At 41.8% G+C, this 15,929-nt stretch overlaps 1 protein-coding gene across 9 annotated transcripts in view; it reads left to right on the plus strand.

The window, feature by feature from the left end:
- The window catches only part of NTRK2 (neurotrophic receptor tyrosine kinase 2), a 322,840-nt gene that overhangs the window by 159,728 nt on the left and 147,183 nt on the right, over positions 1-15,929 (plus strand). For 7 of the 9 annotated variants that reach the window (XR_004424692.1, XM_033123465.1, XM_033123461.1 and 4 more), the window contains one exon: positions 12,207-12,254. The exons of the other annotated variants lie outside the window; for them this stretch is intronic. Coding sequence is in view for 6 of the 7 variants with exons in the window: in XM_033123465.1 (XP_032979356.1) it covers positions 12,207-12,254 (48 nt within the window). In the remaining variant the exon portion in view is untranslated. The remainder of the gene's footprint in view (positions 1-12,206; positions 12,255-15,929) is intronic. 9 annotated transcript variants of the gene reach the window in all.

Here is a 15,929-nt window from a genome sequence, read left to right on the forward strand (position 1 = left end):
AACAAGTAAGCGGATAAAAAAAAAATCAGAATGAGATGAAGTGTGATGGGAAGAACAGTGTGCCTGGGAAGGACAGAGAACAGTAGTCAACAGTAATAAATGTCCCTACTGTCGTCTATCTGTGCTTTATACTCAATCTCTACTTTTTTTTAAAAAAAAAAGATTTTATTGGAGAAAGGGAACAGGACTTTATTGGGGAACAGTGTGTACTTCCAGGCCTTTTTTACCAAGTCAAGTTGTTGTCCTTTTAATCTTAGTTGTGGAGGGTGCTGTTCAGCTTCAAGTTGTTGTCCTTTCAGTCTTAGTTGTGGAGGGTGCAGCTCAGCTCCAGGTCCAGTTGACGTTGCTAGTTGCAGGGGGCGCAGCCCACCATCCCTTGCAGGACTCGAGGAATCGAACTGGCAACCTTGTGGTTGAGGGGACATGCTCCAACCAACTGAACCATCTGGGAGCTCAGCAGCAGCTCAGCTCAAGGTGCTGTGTTCAATCTTAGTTGCAGGGGGCGCTGCCCACCATCCCTTGTGGGACTTGAGGAATTGAACTGTCAACCTTGTGGTTGAGAGCCCGCCTTCCAACCGAGCCATCCAGGAGGCAGCTCAGCTCAAGGTGCCATGTTCAATCTTAGTTGCAGGGGGCGGAGCCCACCATCCCTTGTGGGATTCGAGGAGTTGAACCGGCAACCTTGTGGTTGAGAGCCCACTGGCCCATGTGGGAATCAAACCGGCAGCCTTTGGAGTTAGGAGCATGGAGCTCCAACCGCCTGAGCCACCGGGCCAGCCCCAATCTCTACTATTTTTGTGAGTGTTTTATGACCTATTTTTAAATCCTTCTAGTTGGATCTAATCCGTAATTGAGATATTTGTTGAGTACCTACCATGCGTAAAATATCATGCTTGGCACTGTTGTAATTGTTATGAAGGTAATGGAAGAGGGTGAAGAATTGAATTAGAAGACTTTTTGACTTAGAGTACTTAAAATCTAATAGGAGAAATAAGATTATGTAAGTGATTAGTACAGTGGAGAATGTAGTATTTATCACAAGAGACAAAGAACATAAATGTCAATTTCTGGTTTGGGGAATGAAGAAATGCTTCATGATGGGATGGCTTTTAAGCTGGATTTTGTTGAATAAATGGAGTTTAATGATCAAAGATGGAGCTTGAAGGTTACATTTCAGGTAGAAAACAACAGTGGTGCAAAGACACGAAATTTGGAAGCTCCACATAGGGAGTGGCTGTGATTATTTTATTTATTCTTTGTCACATATCAAGCATTTATCACACTGCCTTCCATCTCTCAGGTGATCAAAGAATAGTTTTTGAATAAATTAATGAATAAATAGGAAAATTCAAGGCATATTTATTTAAGGAATGCAAACTAACAGTTTCACTGGGACCTGGCATGTTTTAAGAGGAGTCAGAAATGACAAAGCTGAGGCCAGGTCAAGGTTTTGAATGTCATTGAGGATTTGGGCCATTATTATTCCCTTACCCTCATGTTTATGTAACACCAGAGTGTTCACAGAGGTCTCACATACACATCAGCTCACATGATCCTAAAGCAGCTCTATCAGGTGGCCAGGGCAGTAATTATTGCTCTGAGGAGAGATTCTTAGAGAGAATCTAGGGTGTCTATCAGGAAATGAAGGATCCAAGACTGAAACACAATGCTCGAAGTCCAAATCCAATTTCTGTCCCCTTGAATCTCATTGCCTGTCTGTTTGGGAGCCAGAACAGCACTTTCTGGTGGTTGGGAGCAACAGAAGTGACAATATCAGAAGTGTTTCTTGTGACGTATAGGATAAACTGAGAGAGAAAGGGCAGCAAGGACACCAGTGACAAGACCACTGGACTAACAGGAGCGAAAACTAAACTCCCACAGTGAGAGTCAGCAAAGACAGACTAGGGTTTCTTTCTAACGGGAAAAGAGGTTTTAGGATAAATTCCATCTCTGCTGTCCCAGGACCTAGGACAGTGTTTTGCTCTCGGCACCATTGACATTTGGGGCCTTCAATTCTTTGTTGTGGGGAACTGTCCTGTGCATTGTTGGCCGTTTAGCAGCATTACTGCTTTTACCCATTAAATGAGAGTAGCACACTCCCTCAACCTCCTCCTTGCCATTGCAACAACCCGTAATACCTCTGGAAATTGCCAGTTTTCCCTTGGGCCGCACAATGGTGCCTTTTTGAGAACCACTGACCTAGCCAGTTAACTTTGGTTAGTTTCCAGAAAAGCAGTGGGTCTTAAAGAACATATTGGGCAGTTAGTGGGAAAACACTAAAGAAAGAACTATACTTTCATCTTACGGGTTTGGGTTTCTTCCACTGAGTGTCTAACCACCTCAAGTCATGCTAAGCAGGGTGACCGATCATTAATTTGTGTGACTAGCATTGCGTTTTGAACAATGGATTATCATTTTGTTCTATTTATGGTCATTTTATTCAATTATTTTTATTCAGCACCCAGCTGTAGAAGTGTATATAATCCTGTTATATCCTATTCCATTATAGGAGTTTCCTAATAGAAGAGCGTGTAGTGATAAAATTAAAAAACCACCGTGGCTGTTGTGTCGGCCTTACACATTTCCTGACCTCGGCTGGTTCAAGAGAGTGGAGGGGTGTGGTGGGTCACTACAAAGAAAGACAAAAGTACTGATGGAGGACACGAAGCAGGTCACCATGTTCTCAGATTGGAGGGAAGAGTTTCAGTACAGTTGACAATGGAAAATATACACTGGAAAGCATCATGGCTGGAAACCCTGTTATGCTCCGTCTTCCTCCAAAATTCCATAATACAATCACAGAAAAAATAAATTCCTACATGGTGCTTTGCATTAGCTACAGCAAATGTTGGTGTAAAGGAACTAAAAAAAGAATTTGCATGTTTTATATATAGGAATATAAATAATACAAGCATAAATATGAATATAACTATAAATATGTAGCAGAAATTGCAGACATTTCCAAGTGCATTTAATTTAATAAAACCTTTTGCAAAGAAGAGCAGAGAGAGCATGCTCCTTCCTTCATTGAGGCCTCACTTGGTGACGGTGCACAGTGGACAGGTCTGAGCGAGTCGGCAAGGTCTGAGTCATTGTTTAGGTTTTCCATGGAAACAAAAGCTCATGGGAATTTGGCAGAAAGTGTTTGCCAACCTCTATGGGCCTGTTGCTCTCTTTGAGGGCCACTAACATCACTTGTACGATGATTCCCTGGGACTCTGCCAATTTCCTTCCCAAAGACTTGCTCCCAGAGCTCACCAACACTGCTCTGCAGAGAATTGGGGGCAAAGGTCAGGCAGTCAATCACCCAGAGTTAAGACAGTGTGAACAGGGAAATTTTGGTTTGTGCGTCGACATCACCTGCCTTCCCTGAAGGGAGCTTGTGACCGCCAGAAAGAGAATGTTTATAGAGCCTTTTCAGCTCTCACTGGGGATGTACCGTAGAAAAAGCTTTGATATGATTCTCTTAGTGTCTGTCAACTCTTATTAGTAAGCAGAGATTGTTCCTGCCTTTCTCAAAGTTCCAAGCTTGGAAACTAATTATTAGGAGTTCTAGGTTCCAATTTTTACCCACCCAGGAACAATTGTGACTGCCTTTGTCAAAGAAAACACATTCAGAATTTATAATAGATTTAAAAAACCCAACACTTTGTACAGTTTAATTGTGAATAATGAAGATGTAGACCAGCTGAATTTTCTTTGAAATACTCCACATGTTCAAAATGAAAAGACGGAAGTAGTTGGCAGTTTTATTTTCTGAAAATTAAATATTTGAAATATAGGGTCTGGACATTTTGCCACATTCTGAGCAAGTCTAGTTTCATCTATTCCCACTTGAGCCTTCTGAACTTTGTCTGTAAGATTTAAGGCGATGTCTGTTTTTATATTTTTTGATGCTGCCATACAAGCTGACCAATTTTCCCTAATTAAAATAATATCTAATCTGTAGTAAGTTTCCTGGCGTATAGCAAGTATTTAATAAGTACTGTTTTTTTAAACATTGCTTTTGCAGAGCACATGTCCTTCTCTCAGGATGAGGATATTGTGACCACAAAGCATCTGAGTATTATTTAGCAGGAGAAAATCTAGGCCAGTTGACTGAGTGCTTTTCTTTAAATTGTACATGATCTCACATTCCCAAAATACCCTGGAAAGCTATATAAGGCCACGTGGCAATCTATTCTCAGCCATATATACCCAATAATTAGTACTATAGCTTGCTGGAGCTTGAACGGGTCATCAGTGCCATTTCTTCGTGTCTGTCGTCATGGAGTAGGAAATAAGCTCTAGGGGTGTGTGTGTGGGGGGAGGTGGGAGGATAGGGGAGAATGGCTTACGTAAGGTCATACAGTTTGTTTCTTACAGTGTCTAGAGAGAGCCCACATGTGACATCTAGTCCAGTGTCTTTATTTCACACTCGTACCTGGAGTGCTGGGTTCTAAGTTTTGCTCGCCGTTACAGACTGTCTTCAGTGAGGTTCTATTGGAGGTCCAGAAATTAATCAGGAAAGTAGCAAATATATTTGCAAAATATAGTGGTTTCTATGTTGGGTGCATGATTTGCATATTGGCATTTTCATTAGACTTGCTGTACTTCATATTGTTATGCTTTTAAAAAATTGTTCTAATTCATCCCTCAACAAGTATTTATTGAGGCTCTGTGCAAAGCACTGGAAATAGCGGTGAACTGCACAGGCAAGATCCCTGTAGCAAATACTCTGGTGTTCTGCCCATGTCCTTTCAGCTCTTACCATCCCTGTACTTGCAAGCACCCATGACTCTCTGCCTAAGGGCTTTCTCTTAGCCAGAAGCCCTCAGCCAATGACAGATGGCATAATAGTTGGAGGGTCAATGACACAACTTCCTCACCTTTTGGATGGGGTATCTCTGAGGTTGCATTCTATACCATCTCCCTAAGTTCTATAGGGATTTGCACTCCAGCTGTCCACAGTGTAACCCACTGGAACACGTATTCATTGTGTGCTTCCCTCCCCTGTCTATGTCATTTCCCTCTAGTGTTTCCTGGAACCCTTCCTAGTAAACTGCCTTCACTTGAATCCTTGAGTCGGAGTTTGTTTCTGGGGAAGCCTTGTTTAAGGCAGTCACTGACTTCCTGAAGCTCAAGTTCTAGGGAAGGATATAGACAATACTTGATAAATCAAATAACTAAGGTGATTGATTGGTGCATGCTGAGAAGGACGTGAGTGGAGAGGGCTGAGAGAGACTGTGGTTAAAGTGACGCGGTTGGGGCGCCTCAGAGGATGTGAGAGTTGACCTGAAACCTGAAGGAGGAGAAGTGGGTAGGCATCGAAAGGGTCAAGAAGATGATTCTGAGAGGAGGCCAAAAAGTGAGCAGGAACAGGAAAGAGGCCACTGTGGCTGTTTAGGAAATAGAGGGGTGAGAGGACTGGGTCGGATGGCTGAGGCCGTGTTATGCGGGACTCCACAGGGACAGTCAGAAGTTTCTACCGAATGTACCGAGAAACCTTTAAAGGATGCTAAGCCGGGGCATGCAGTAATCTGATTGGTGCTTGAAGATGACCCCTCCAGCAGTTCTGTGGAGAAGAGATGAGGGGAGGCAAGCAGGAAGCCGGCGTTGAGTTAGAAGGCTGCTGCAACAAGCTCGGTGGCAGGCGATAGATGGCTCTCAGCACCCAGGTCACCTGCTGAGAGGGAACAGGATTAAGTAGAATATCAATGCAGAATACCTGTGCATTTTTATCTCTGCCTCCAAAATCATTTACATGTACGTATTTCAGTGGTTCTTAGCATTTTAGAGTAAAGAAATCTTTGAAAATCTAATGAAATTGGTGCCCTTTCCAGAAAAATGCAAGTATACATGGATACACAGTTTTGGATTTCTGATGGGGGATTGGGAAGTTACGGAGTCCGTCAATAAAAACCTTAAATAAAAATAAATAAATAAATAAATTTAAGATACTATTGACATGTAAGGTTATACTATAGTCAGGTATACAACATAATGATTCCATATTTGTATATATTGCAAAATGATCACCATAGTAAGTCTAGCTAACAACTGTCACCTCACAGAATTACAATTCTTTGCTTGTGATGAGAAGTTTTAAGATGTCTCAGCAATTTTCAAATATGCAATAGAGTATTATTAACTATAGTCACCATGCTGTACATTATACCCCAGGACTTATTTGTTTTATAACTGGAAACTTGTACCTTTTCACCCATTTCACCCATTCCACCCATTTTGCTCTTCCCCCAACCCCTTGCTTTTGGCAACCACCAATCTGTTATCTGTATCTATGACATTTTTTCTCTCTTTTCTTAGATTCTCTATATTAGTGAGATCACATAGAGTTTGTGTTTCTCTGTCTGACTTATTTCACTCAGCATAATGTCCTCAAAGCTCATCCATGTTGTCATAAATAACAAGATTTCCTTTTTTATGGCTGGATAATATTTCATTGTATACATATACTACGTTTTCTTTATCCGTTCATCCATCAATGCACACTTAGGTTGCTTCCATATCTTCACTATTATAAATCATGCTGCAGTGAACACGGGGCTGCGTGTATCTTTTCAAGTATTTTCATTTCCTTTAGGTATATACCCAGAAGTGAAGATGGTTGGTCTATTGTTAATTTTTTGAGGCACCTTCGTACTGTTTTCCATAGTGGCTGCACCAAATATTTTTTTCTTTGTCTATATTTCTTAGTTAGGGTAGGCACCCTACCATAGTAAGGAAGTCCCAAATTGGTAACGGTTCCAACACAATAGTTTATTTTTTTCATTTGAATGAGAGTTGGAAGATAATAGCTTGGCTTCAATGAACGTCAGTAGAATAACTCAATTTCTATACTGTCTACACTCACCAGACAATACTGGGAGAATTAGCAGAGAATTTTTCTGCTATCTTCAAGTCGTAATTTCCAAGTTGGATATAAGTGTTGTCTTCATTCTGGAAAGGTAGAAGGGGAAAGCATGGGGTAGCGCACTAGGCAAGTCTTGATGGGCCAGCCCGAGAAGTGGTACCCATCACTCTGCTCACTGTCCATCTGCTAGAATTTAGTGGTATGGCCACAACTAACCCCAAGAAGGGCTTGGGAGTGTCGTCTCGGTATGGGCCCAGGAAAAGAAAGAGGAAATAAAGATTTCAGGAAGCAGCTAACCATTTCAGCTAAAACACACACGTTTTTCTTTATATTTGTCACGTTGGAGGTGTTCAGTATTACTTAGAGAACAGTAACAATAAGTCATATTGGAAGTTTGAGGGAAGGGAAGGGATGAAGCCAATGAAGATTGGTCAGGAGGATTAGAAAACCCTTTGCATCATGATTTCCCCAACCAATTTAACTCAAAGCAAACCCAGTTCCTTGTCTGTGTATGTGGGGCTTATGTAAAGGTTGTGTCCTTAAGTGAAAGATGAAGATTAAATTGAAGTGGAAACTTGGCCCTAAACTACATTGTTCAGTGGCCTCAGGAACTGGAATTAATTTGAAGCAAACTATTACTCACTCTGATTATGTATCATTTGGAAAGGGAGATAATTATATTGTCAGTAAAGTGATCCTTTGCATTCGTTTCCCCTCCACTCCAATGACCAGTCCTCCTAGTTCTTTGTTTGAGGTAACAGGCCATCGGCCACTCCATCAGGTACTCATGAAGTGTCTACTCTGAGCTCAGCACTGTTTGGTCCATGCTTCCCCTGCAGCAAGGCCGCAGAGAGCTTCTCTTTCATGTGTCCTTTAGGGGGTGTGGCCTTAAGAAGGTGGGGATGGAGTACATTTCTGTCAGTGAATCATTTTCCCATTTGCTTCCATTAAAATGTTAAAGATTCTTTTCTTGGGGGTGCACGGTGGTGAGTCTTGCCTGAAAATATGAAGAAATGACATTTGAGAACACAGCACATTTTAATTTCTCCAGAGTTACAAGGGAGGAAAGCTGATTTTTCTCCTAACATACTAAAACGATTTTTCCAAAACTTAAAAAAGAAAAAAAATCCAGAAATTGCATTCTCTGGAGATCAGAACCCTTCTAACAATCACGTTTAGCGTTTGTACAAGTCAGCGCCCACAGGGAGGATTACATTTCTCCGCATTGCCTGTTTCTCGCTCCTTCCTCTGATTGTCTCACTGGCATTGTAAATATTCCTTTTCAACCCCCTAAATTTTAGCTGTTTCCTTTGGGAGATGTTTGAAAAGCAGTTTTTATTGCCATTTATTTTATTTTGTTTAAGTCCCGTTGTAGAGTTGTTAGTGTGTTAATGTGCAATTTATTTTCTACATGTCTCTTCTCTGGTCAGGATATAAGTGAAAATTGAACTTTCTTCAATATAAGATGGATTTCATTGGTTAATTTCATGATTTAGAGTGTTTGTTGGTCTAGATTCCAAAAGGAGGAGTTCCTTTAAGCTCACTGCAACTACATTTGCTTTTGACGGAACCCTTTATTTTGCAGCGAGTAAAGTGTCTCTTATTAAACAGAAAATAAAAGACTGTTTGGCAGGGCTCTTCCAATGGGTGAAATATCACAGGAAATTGAGAAATCGTTTCATTTTGACCTTGTGGGAAAATTTTGCTGGTGAAATTTAGTATTAAGGTTTTAAGACTATTGCTTAAATCCGTCAAGAATGAGCTGTTGAATAAAGGATAGTTTCAGGGGAGTGGGGCAGAGTTATTCTTGTGACCTTGCTATATCTGGTCTGTTTAATTTTCCACGTACTCTGGGATATGGCCAAAAAGATTGTATTCTCTTTCACATAATAATTGTGTTATTGGTAAAGATAACTTAGAAAGGTTTTTAGGAATTTAGGAAGAAGTTTGTCAAAAGTTAGCCTCGGTTGGATGCCCTTTCATTTGTGCCTGCAAGAAGGGTGTTTTGGGTGCCCAAACAAGAAATGTGTCCTAGGTACAGCATCTAGAGTCTGTGTTTCAGTTAACTGTGGGTTCTTGAACTTGGGCCAATCCACTTTGGGCATTAGACCTGTATTCTGAGGTCTGAACATTGGTCCTTCCTTCCATAGACATCTTATTTGGGATTTGTGCCCCCACACCAGTGCTGTCCGTTTAACCCCCTAGTCCTGTTTCCTTTCTAAGTTCCTTGGAGACATGGTGGGCAGCAGTCATCCTGAAACTTCCTTGTTTACTTCTCACATTTCCCTCAACTTGCAATCTATCACCATGCCCTATTGATTTCCCTAAATGTGACTGACACCATTCCCTTTTTTTCCCTGTCCTATATCCCCAGTGCCTGGTCCAGGCCACCATTCCCTCGTGTCTTGATTTTTCTAGAAGCCTCCTTAACCAGTCTCTTGCCCTTAGTCTTGCTCTCTCATAATTCTGTTTGTACCCTGCAGCCAAAATCATTTATCTAAAATTAATCTTGATCATGTTATTGCCTAGCTTGAGTTTTTCCTTTTCTTTTTTCTCTTCTCTTCTCTTCTCTTCTCTTCTCTTCTCTTCTCTTCTCTTCTCTTGTCTTCTCTTCTCTTCTCTTCTTTCTCTGTGTTGGGGAAGGGGAAGGCTACCTGTAATTCTGTAATTTTCATTATAGAATCCAAACTCTTGGCTTGGCCCTTGCCTTTTTTGTCAGTTTCCCCCCCCTTTCCAGCTGCATCAGCCCCCTGACATAGGCAGCACCCCCCACACTAGCCATAACTGGACTACTTACGCTGGGAATGACCCCTCTGCTTTCCCCTATTCGTGGCTAATTCTAACCCATTGTCCAGAAGCTAGAGAACTCTCCTTTGACCCATACCCCTCCCCACTGGGATGGGGGCCCATACACCCTGGACATACTTCTAGGGTAGCTGATCTTTGCAAACTCCATGAGGGCAGGCCATGCAGATTATTTTTCTTCGAATCTTCTGCTCTGCTTGTTGAATAAATAAATAAGAATGCCTGACTACTTATAGTGCTCTTCTCTCTATAAAACTAAATTCTGATTGTAACATTGTAAACTTTGGCTAATTTTGGCTACTTTTGGAAAGGCAACTATGAAAGAATAAAAGATCTGGATTTGGCTGAGTCACTACAAGCTATGACCTTTGCTGAATCTATCAGCCTTTCTGAGTTTCTCAATTCCTCGTCAATGAACAGAGGATAATATGTTACGGGGTTTGGCTGAGGACCAACGGAGAAGTAACTGGGGCAGGGGGTGGCACTTGGTGAATTGCAATGACTGCACGCGTGTTATCTGCCTTGTTCTTGTTCTTTCCATATCTACAGTTCTCCTTACTGTACCCATGATGCACACCAGCCTAGGAAAGGTGGGGTGTGAGCGGTTTCACGTGGCACAGGTCAGGGATGGGTATTTGCCAGGTCTCTGTTCAGTTAGGTGGAGACATACCCATGGCAGGATGGAAGTAGTTTTCCCATTGGAGATACACTCTTACCTTCCCCATACACTGTTGGTGAAAGTAAGACCAGTGGGAAAGCAATTTGATTACATGTGTTGAGAACCTTAACAATGTTCATCCCTTTTGACCCAGTAATTCCATTTCTAAGATTTACCTTGAGGGAATGAGTTTTGAAAATGGGGATGGGAACACCTAAGAGAAGTAGATGTTCCTTGCAGTTGTATTTTTTATACCGTGTTTACCTGAAAAGAAGACCAAGCTGGACAATCAGCTCCAAGGCACCTTTTGGAGCAAAAATTAGTATAAGATTGGTCTTATGTTATAGAAAAATAAGACCAGGTCTTATAGTAAAATAAGAGGAGGGTCTTATATTAATTTTTGCTCCGAAAGACGCATTAGAGGTGATTGTCCAGCTAGGTCTTATTTTTGGGCAAACATGGTAGTTAATGATCAAAAGAAATCTGAAAGGTGTAATCAGTAAGGGACTGCTATGGCATTGGCCTTCAGTGGGTTTTCTGTAAAATGGAAACATGATTTTGAAAAACAATGCTCAGGTGAAAACAGCAGTCTTAAAAAAATACAACCAACAGTTTAATTAAAGCTATGGAAATCAAATGAATAGAGGGAACAAAAAGTGACTGGTAGTAAAATACATTCCGTTTTTAAAGAGATTAGTTGTAGCTAAGAAATCCACAGTCAAAGCCCTGCCCCACTAGACCAGGGACCCCATGAATGAGGTTCACTGTTTTTTTGTGCAAAGAAATCTTTATTGGATAGAGGCCAGACCTTCATCCTATCTTCTAAAATCTGGAAGAAAGCATTCCGAAGAATACCAATCAGAAGTAAAAATTGACTGTTTGGAGAGCAGAAGTTCTAGAATACCAGGGAAAGAAGGGCTAAATATATTTGAAAAAAATAGTAATCATGACAACTTTGGAAGGCATTTTGGAGTGTGCACAGGGTTTTATATACATTGTTTCATTTTAATTGGCTCTTCTACATAGCTTTTTATCCCACTGCCTGCAAAAATCGCTACAAATCTAAAGAGCTGAACAACACAGTTACTTACTTGGGCTCCATTGCCTTTATTAGCCTTATATCCAGGGATACAGAATTCTGTGCAGAATTCACTTTTAACCCAGTGGAAATTACCTAGAAGGGAACAGTCGGCTCCAGGTAACAGATAGGCATTTCACTGTGGCTTTATTCACCGGAGGACGTCCAAACATTTGGCAGCCCTTTCCTCACACGTGCCCGTGGAGTCTTATAGTGTGAGAAGCACAGAGCTGCTGTGAGCTGTCCGTTGTCACACAACAAGTCAGCCATAGAATCCATGTAGAATTAAGATCCCCCACCCCTTTTTATTTCTCTTCAATCCTCATCCAGCCCAAGTGTCAATTCTCCCAAGGAATTTCTTTCATGTTTCTCTTTTACTGCCTGTCTCAGCTCCAGAAAAGATCTGTTTTCTCTTCTTGTTTTCTCATACGACTGGTTCAGAACCAATCGTAGTGCATTCGTCAGAGGCATTGTGTGTTTTCACCCTTGCAAGTTTCCTGTTAGATGATTCGATACTTAGGGGGAAGGGAGAAAGTGAGAAAGAAAGAAAACTACTCAGAGCTGTTCACCTAGGTTTCGGCCATTTTTCTTGAAGGCAGGCTGTGTCTCCTATCTGATTTGAACCTCCATGTTCTCAGGATAAGAAATAAATCTTTACACCAAAATCCAAAAGTTAGCTGTTTGAGAGTCAGCTTCAGTCCTCAATGGAGCGTTCTGTGGGAATTTAAGTTATTTTACTAAGGACAGGGCTGAATACCTCTGGTTTACGCTTCTCTTTCGAAGTTTATTTTGTGTTTTGTTGTGGTTTTCAGATTTCTCATGGTTTGGATTTGGGAAAGTAAAATCAAGACAAGGTATTGGTAAGTAGCTCTCACTCCTTCTTTGGATAAGTAATGAGCTTGCGTTTAATTCGGCTGAAACTCTTTAGCCCCTCTTCGTACTTGTTGGCCTTTGATTCATTTTCTGTGTTCCTGGTTTCTGATTGGTTGGAGAAAAAGGCCTAGAAGTTTTCCAGAAAAGGCATCACTGTTGCTAATGGAGTTCAGTAAATGGTTCTGTTTTTGAAGTCGACTTGTTTTTATCCTTATGGGGAAGTGTCAACTATGACCCAGATCTAGGTTGTTGATATATTTTTGAGGAGGTTAATAAAATGCAACTATACTAGAGCACCATGCACAGCAAAGCTGCCTGAATATTCAAGTGTGGAAAAGTGTGGGTCTCAACTTTCTCCCATTGGCCAAGATGCAATAAATCTCTGACTTGGTAAATCAGCTGTTCATTTATGATCATTCTCTTTCAAAACAAGACTAACATCCAGATGCTATGATCGGTGCTTAATTGCATTCAGACTATGTGCTGATGATGGGAAAGCAGAGTTTGTAGCTACCAAATGAGTGTAGACAATGTATCATATCTCTAGGATTGAAACCAGGTGTGAATTCCCAGGGCCTCCAATTTGTTCAGTATTTTCTGTATGTATAGAGACAATGAACAGGAGGAATTGCTTAGAAGTCATGAAAAGACAGGTTTTCTTCCCTTTTGCACGTGCATTTCCAAGATCAGGCCATCTTGGACATCCTTTGGTTAGTATTTATTTTGGTAGCAAAATTGGCTATAGATCAAATTGCAAAGTAGGGGAGGTGTGCCAATGTCACAAAGCCTGTCAGTCCCATGCTATTTGCTCCATACATGTTCATCCAGCCATGCAAGGAATCCTGTTTCGTTTCCCTTTTTGAGCCTGATGTCTGTCACCCTGACCCTTAACTATCCCCATGAATTCCAAGGGAAAAGCTCTTAAACAGTAAAGGGAAAGTGGAGATGTGGTAAAGTTGGAACATTAAGCACAACCAGCTCAGGATTCATTGGCGACTCTCCAGGGCCAGATTTCAGATACAGCTGAACATAGTCCAGAGAGTGTCCTGCTGGGCAATCTTAAAGGTGTCATGTTTTAAGGCTTGTGCTGTGTGTGTGTGTGTGTGTGTGTGTGTGTGTGTGTGTGGTGGGCGTGGGTGTGAGGAGTTGGGTAATAAACTCTCCAATACCACGTGAGATGGGGTCTTCCTTCCACTAAATAGCAAATGACTAACTGCTTAAACGTTTTCCAGGCCAGTTTGCCCTGCAGAGAGGTGCCGGTTGCTAGAAAGCTTCAAAAACAGGTTTTTCCCTTTAAGGCAACAACAGAGAGAATTCTTCTTCAGAATTGTTCGTTCAGCTACAGTTAATCAGAGGTGCTGCTGCTTTAAAATGTTGGTTTTGTTATTATTCAGGTATGAGGAGGCCGATAAGTCAGGAGACAATTACCACTGAAAAGATAGTTCATTACCCACAGTTCCCAAGAGAAGAGGGCATGCCACATCTCAGTGGGGCCACACGGGCCACACTGGATCATTCAAGAGGCAGAGGGAGTGAGGGGGACACGTAGACAAGAGCCTTTATTGTGGTCTCCTCAGGAAGGAAGGGGCGAGGCAGGCTAAGCCAGTTTAGGATTGTCTGGTTTGAGGAACTTCAGTGGGTTCTGGGGTATCAGCGCTGTCCTGAGTTGTCTGATATTTGGCTCTCGTGTAATTGGGCACATGGACAGTAGCCTGGAGTGTGATAGCTTGATAAAGAATGTGGTTGGGGGATAGATTATGGATTAGTTTGTTTGTATACGAAAGATACTCTTCCAGGGAAGGTTTATTCTATCTGTGGTAACTGGCTCACCCTGGACAGGTTAGTCCCTCCAGGGTCATCAAAGCCCCAGCTATTGAAACTTCAGAATACAGAAAATAACAGACATACTTAATACAGCTCTTCAAGAACAATAATCTCTCCCCTCACTTCGATGGCATTGTTGTTCTGGAGGGAAGGAAACTCCTTTCCCAGAAGACCTTCACTGGTTCTTATCACAGGGAAATAACTCAGTTAGGCTGAGAAAAGTCTGTACACTCTTAGATGTAGGATATGTTACCGAGACACTCTTGATAAAAGAAAAATCCCTCTTTGCACCTGAGACATATTAAAAGAAAAATGGGCTCAAGATGTTTCCAGGCATAACTCATATTTGTCAGTTCTGTGATTAGAACTATCTACCCCAAACTCAGCAAACTGCACATACCCAGCAATTTAAAACTTTTAATTAACTGTGTAAGACATTTTCTCAAGTCCTCGTATGAATTTCTTACAACACGCTGTGATGTACCCCTGACTCTTCTTCTATCTGTCTTTTTTTGGTGGCTCCTCAAGCACGTGCACAGACACACAATGACACATCGCGTGACATGCACAGACAGGCTGCTGTCAAATTATATAGACATTCATTGTCCCCGCTGAGAGCTTTTCCCCTTCCCAACTTTGCTGAGCTCCATTAGATCAAAATGTTCATAGAAAAATGGGGTGAATTGCTGCAACCCTGCCAGCCACATCAATCTTCCAGGATTTGAACATCAATAATGAAGAAAACAGCACTTGAAATAATATTCCAATTGATAAATTGTTGAGGTTTATGTGTTGCTCAGATTTGTCAACAGCAACCTTCTGGCAAAGTGAAAAGGCTTTTGAAAAATGACCTCTGATGCTTTATCCTGCTCTTATGCTTAAAAATCCCTCCCTGCTCCCCCTACCCCCCCCCCCCCAACAGAGAGTGCATTTCCTCTTGACCTGCTACGTCAGAGTCAAGGGTTTAATCTGAGAGGCCAGGGGAAGGAAAAGATGTCCTTCGGCGGAGGAAGGGCAGCAAAGAGCAAGTCTCTCCGCTGAACCCTTTAAGTTAGGACCCCACTGTATCCATGGCAGATGATTCAGATTCCAGATTCCTGGAGGAATCTCAATATTATCTTCTAGGTATCAACCCCTTCCAACATGAGGAAATGCTACGGGAATGTTGATAATCTGACCTGGACCCAAAGAAATCAGAGACAAAGGCAATTGGGATCAGTGCATTTCTGATCATAGCAGAGGCTCCAGAAACAAAGATTGCTGGCCTTCTGACAGCATGTGGAGTATTTGAACATGACAGCTCCTGCATTTCTGAGGATAAACGTACAGCCTGGAATCTGTTGAGAAATGTGTTGCCTTGACTGTACCCCCCTCGGGGAACTCAGGCGGTAGCCTGCTTGGGTAACCCCCAAAAGCGGGAATATCTGAACAGAGTGAGGGAACCAGCAATGGGAAGGTTTTATTGACAAGATGCAGAGACCTCAGCACAACATTTTCCATCTTTGGGTTTAAGCTCTGGGTGACCTAGGGCTCTTAGGAAACAAATCATAAAACAGGGATGGTTAAGGATATTAGGAAGAACTTGTCTTTATTGTTGGCAGAATTTCTGCTCTTTGCTAACGCTGGTGAGCTAGGCACAAGACAAGCATGACCAGGGAGCTTGCCTTCGCTTGGAGTATTCTGTCGCTTCTCAATTGGCTGTGTGAGGACTTGTTTGCAGAATTAAGCCAGAATGTATCATTAAAGGCATCTTAAATGCACATTCCCTTGAGATAATGCTTTAAAAAATTACCTATAATAGCAGTTGGCTGCCTCCTGCATAGTTTGTTTAAGATCCA

The sequence above is a fragment of the Rhinolophus ferrumequinum genome, chromosome 12, assembly GCF_004115265.2.
Source record: "Rhinolophus ferrumequinum isolate MPI-CBG mRhiFer1 chromosome 12, mRhiFer1_v1.p, whole genome shotgun sequence".
Taxonomy (NCBI): Eukaryota; Metazoa; Chordata; class Mammalia; order Chiroptera; family Rhinolophidae; genus Rhinolophus; species Rhinolophus ferrumequinum.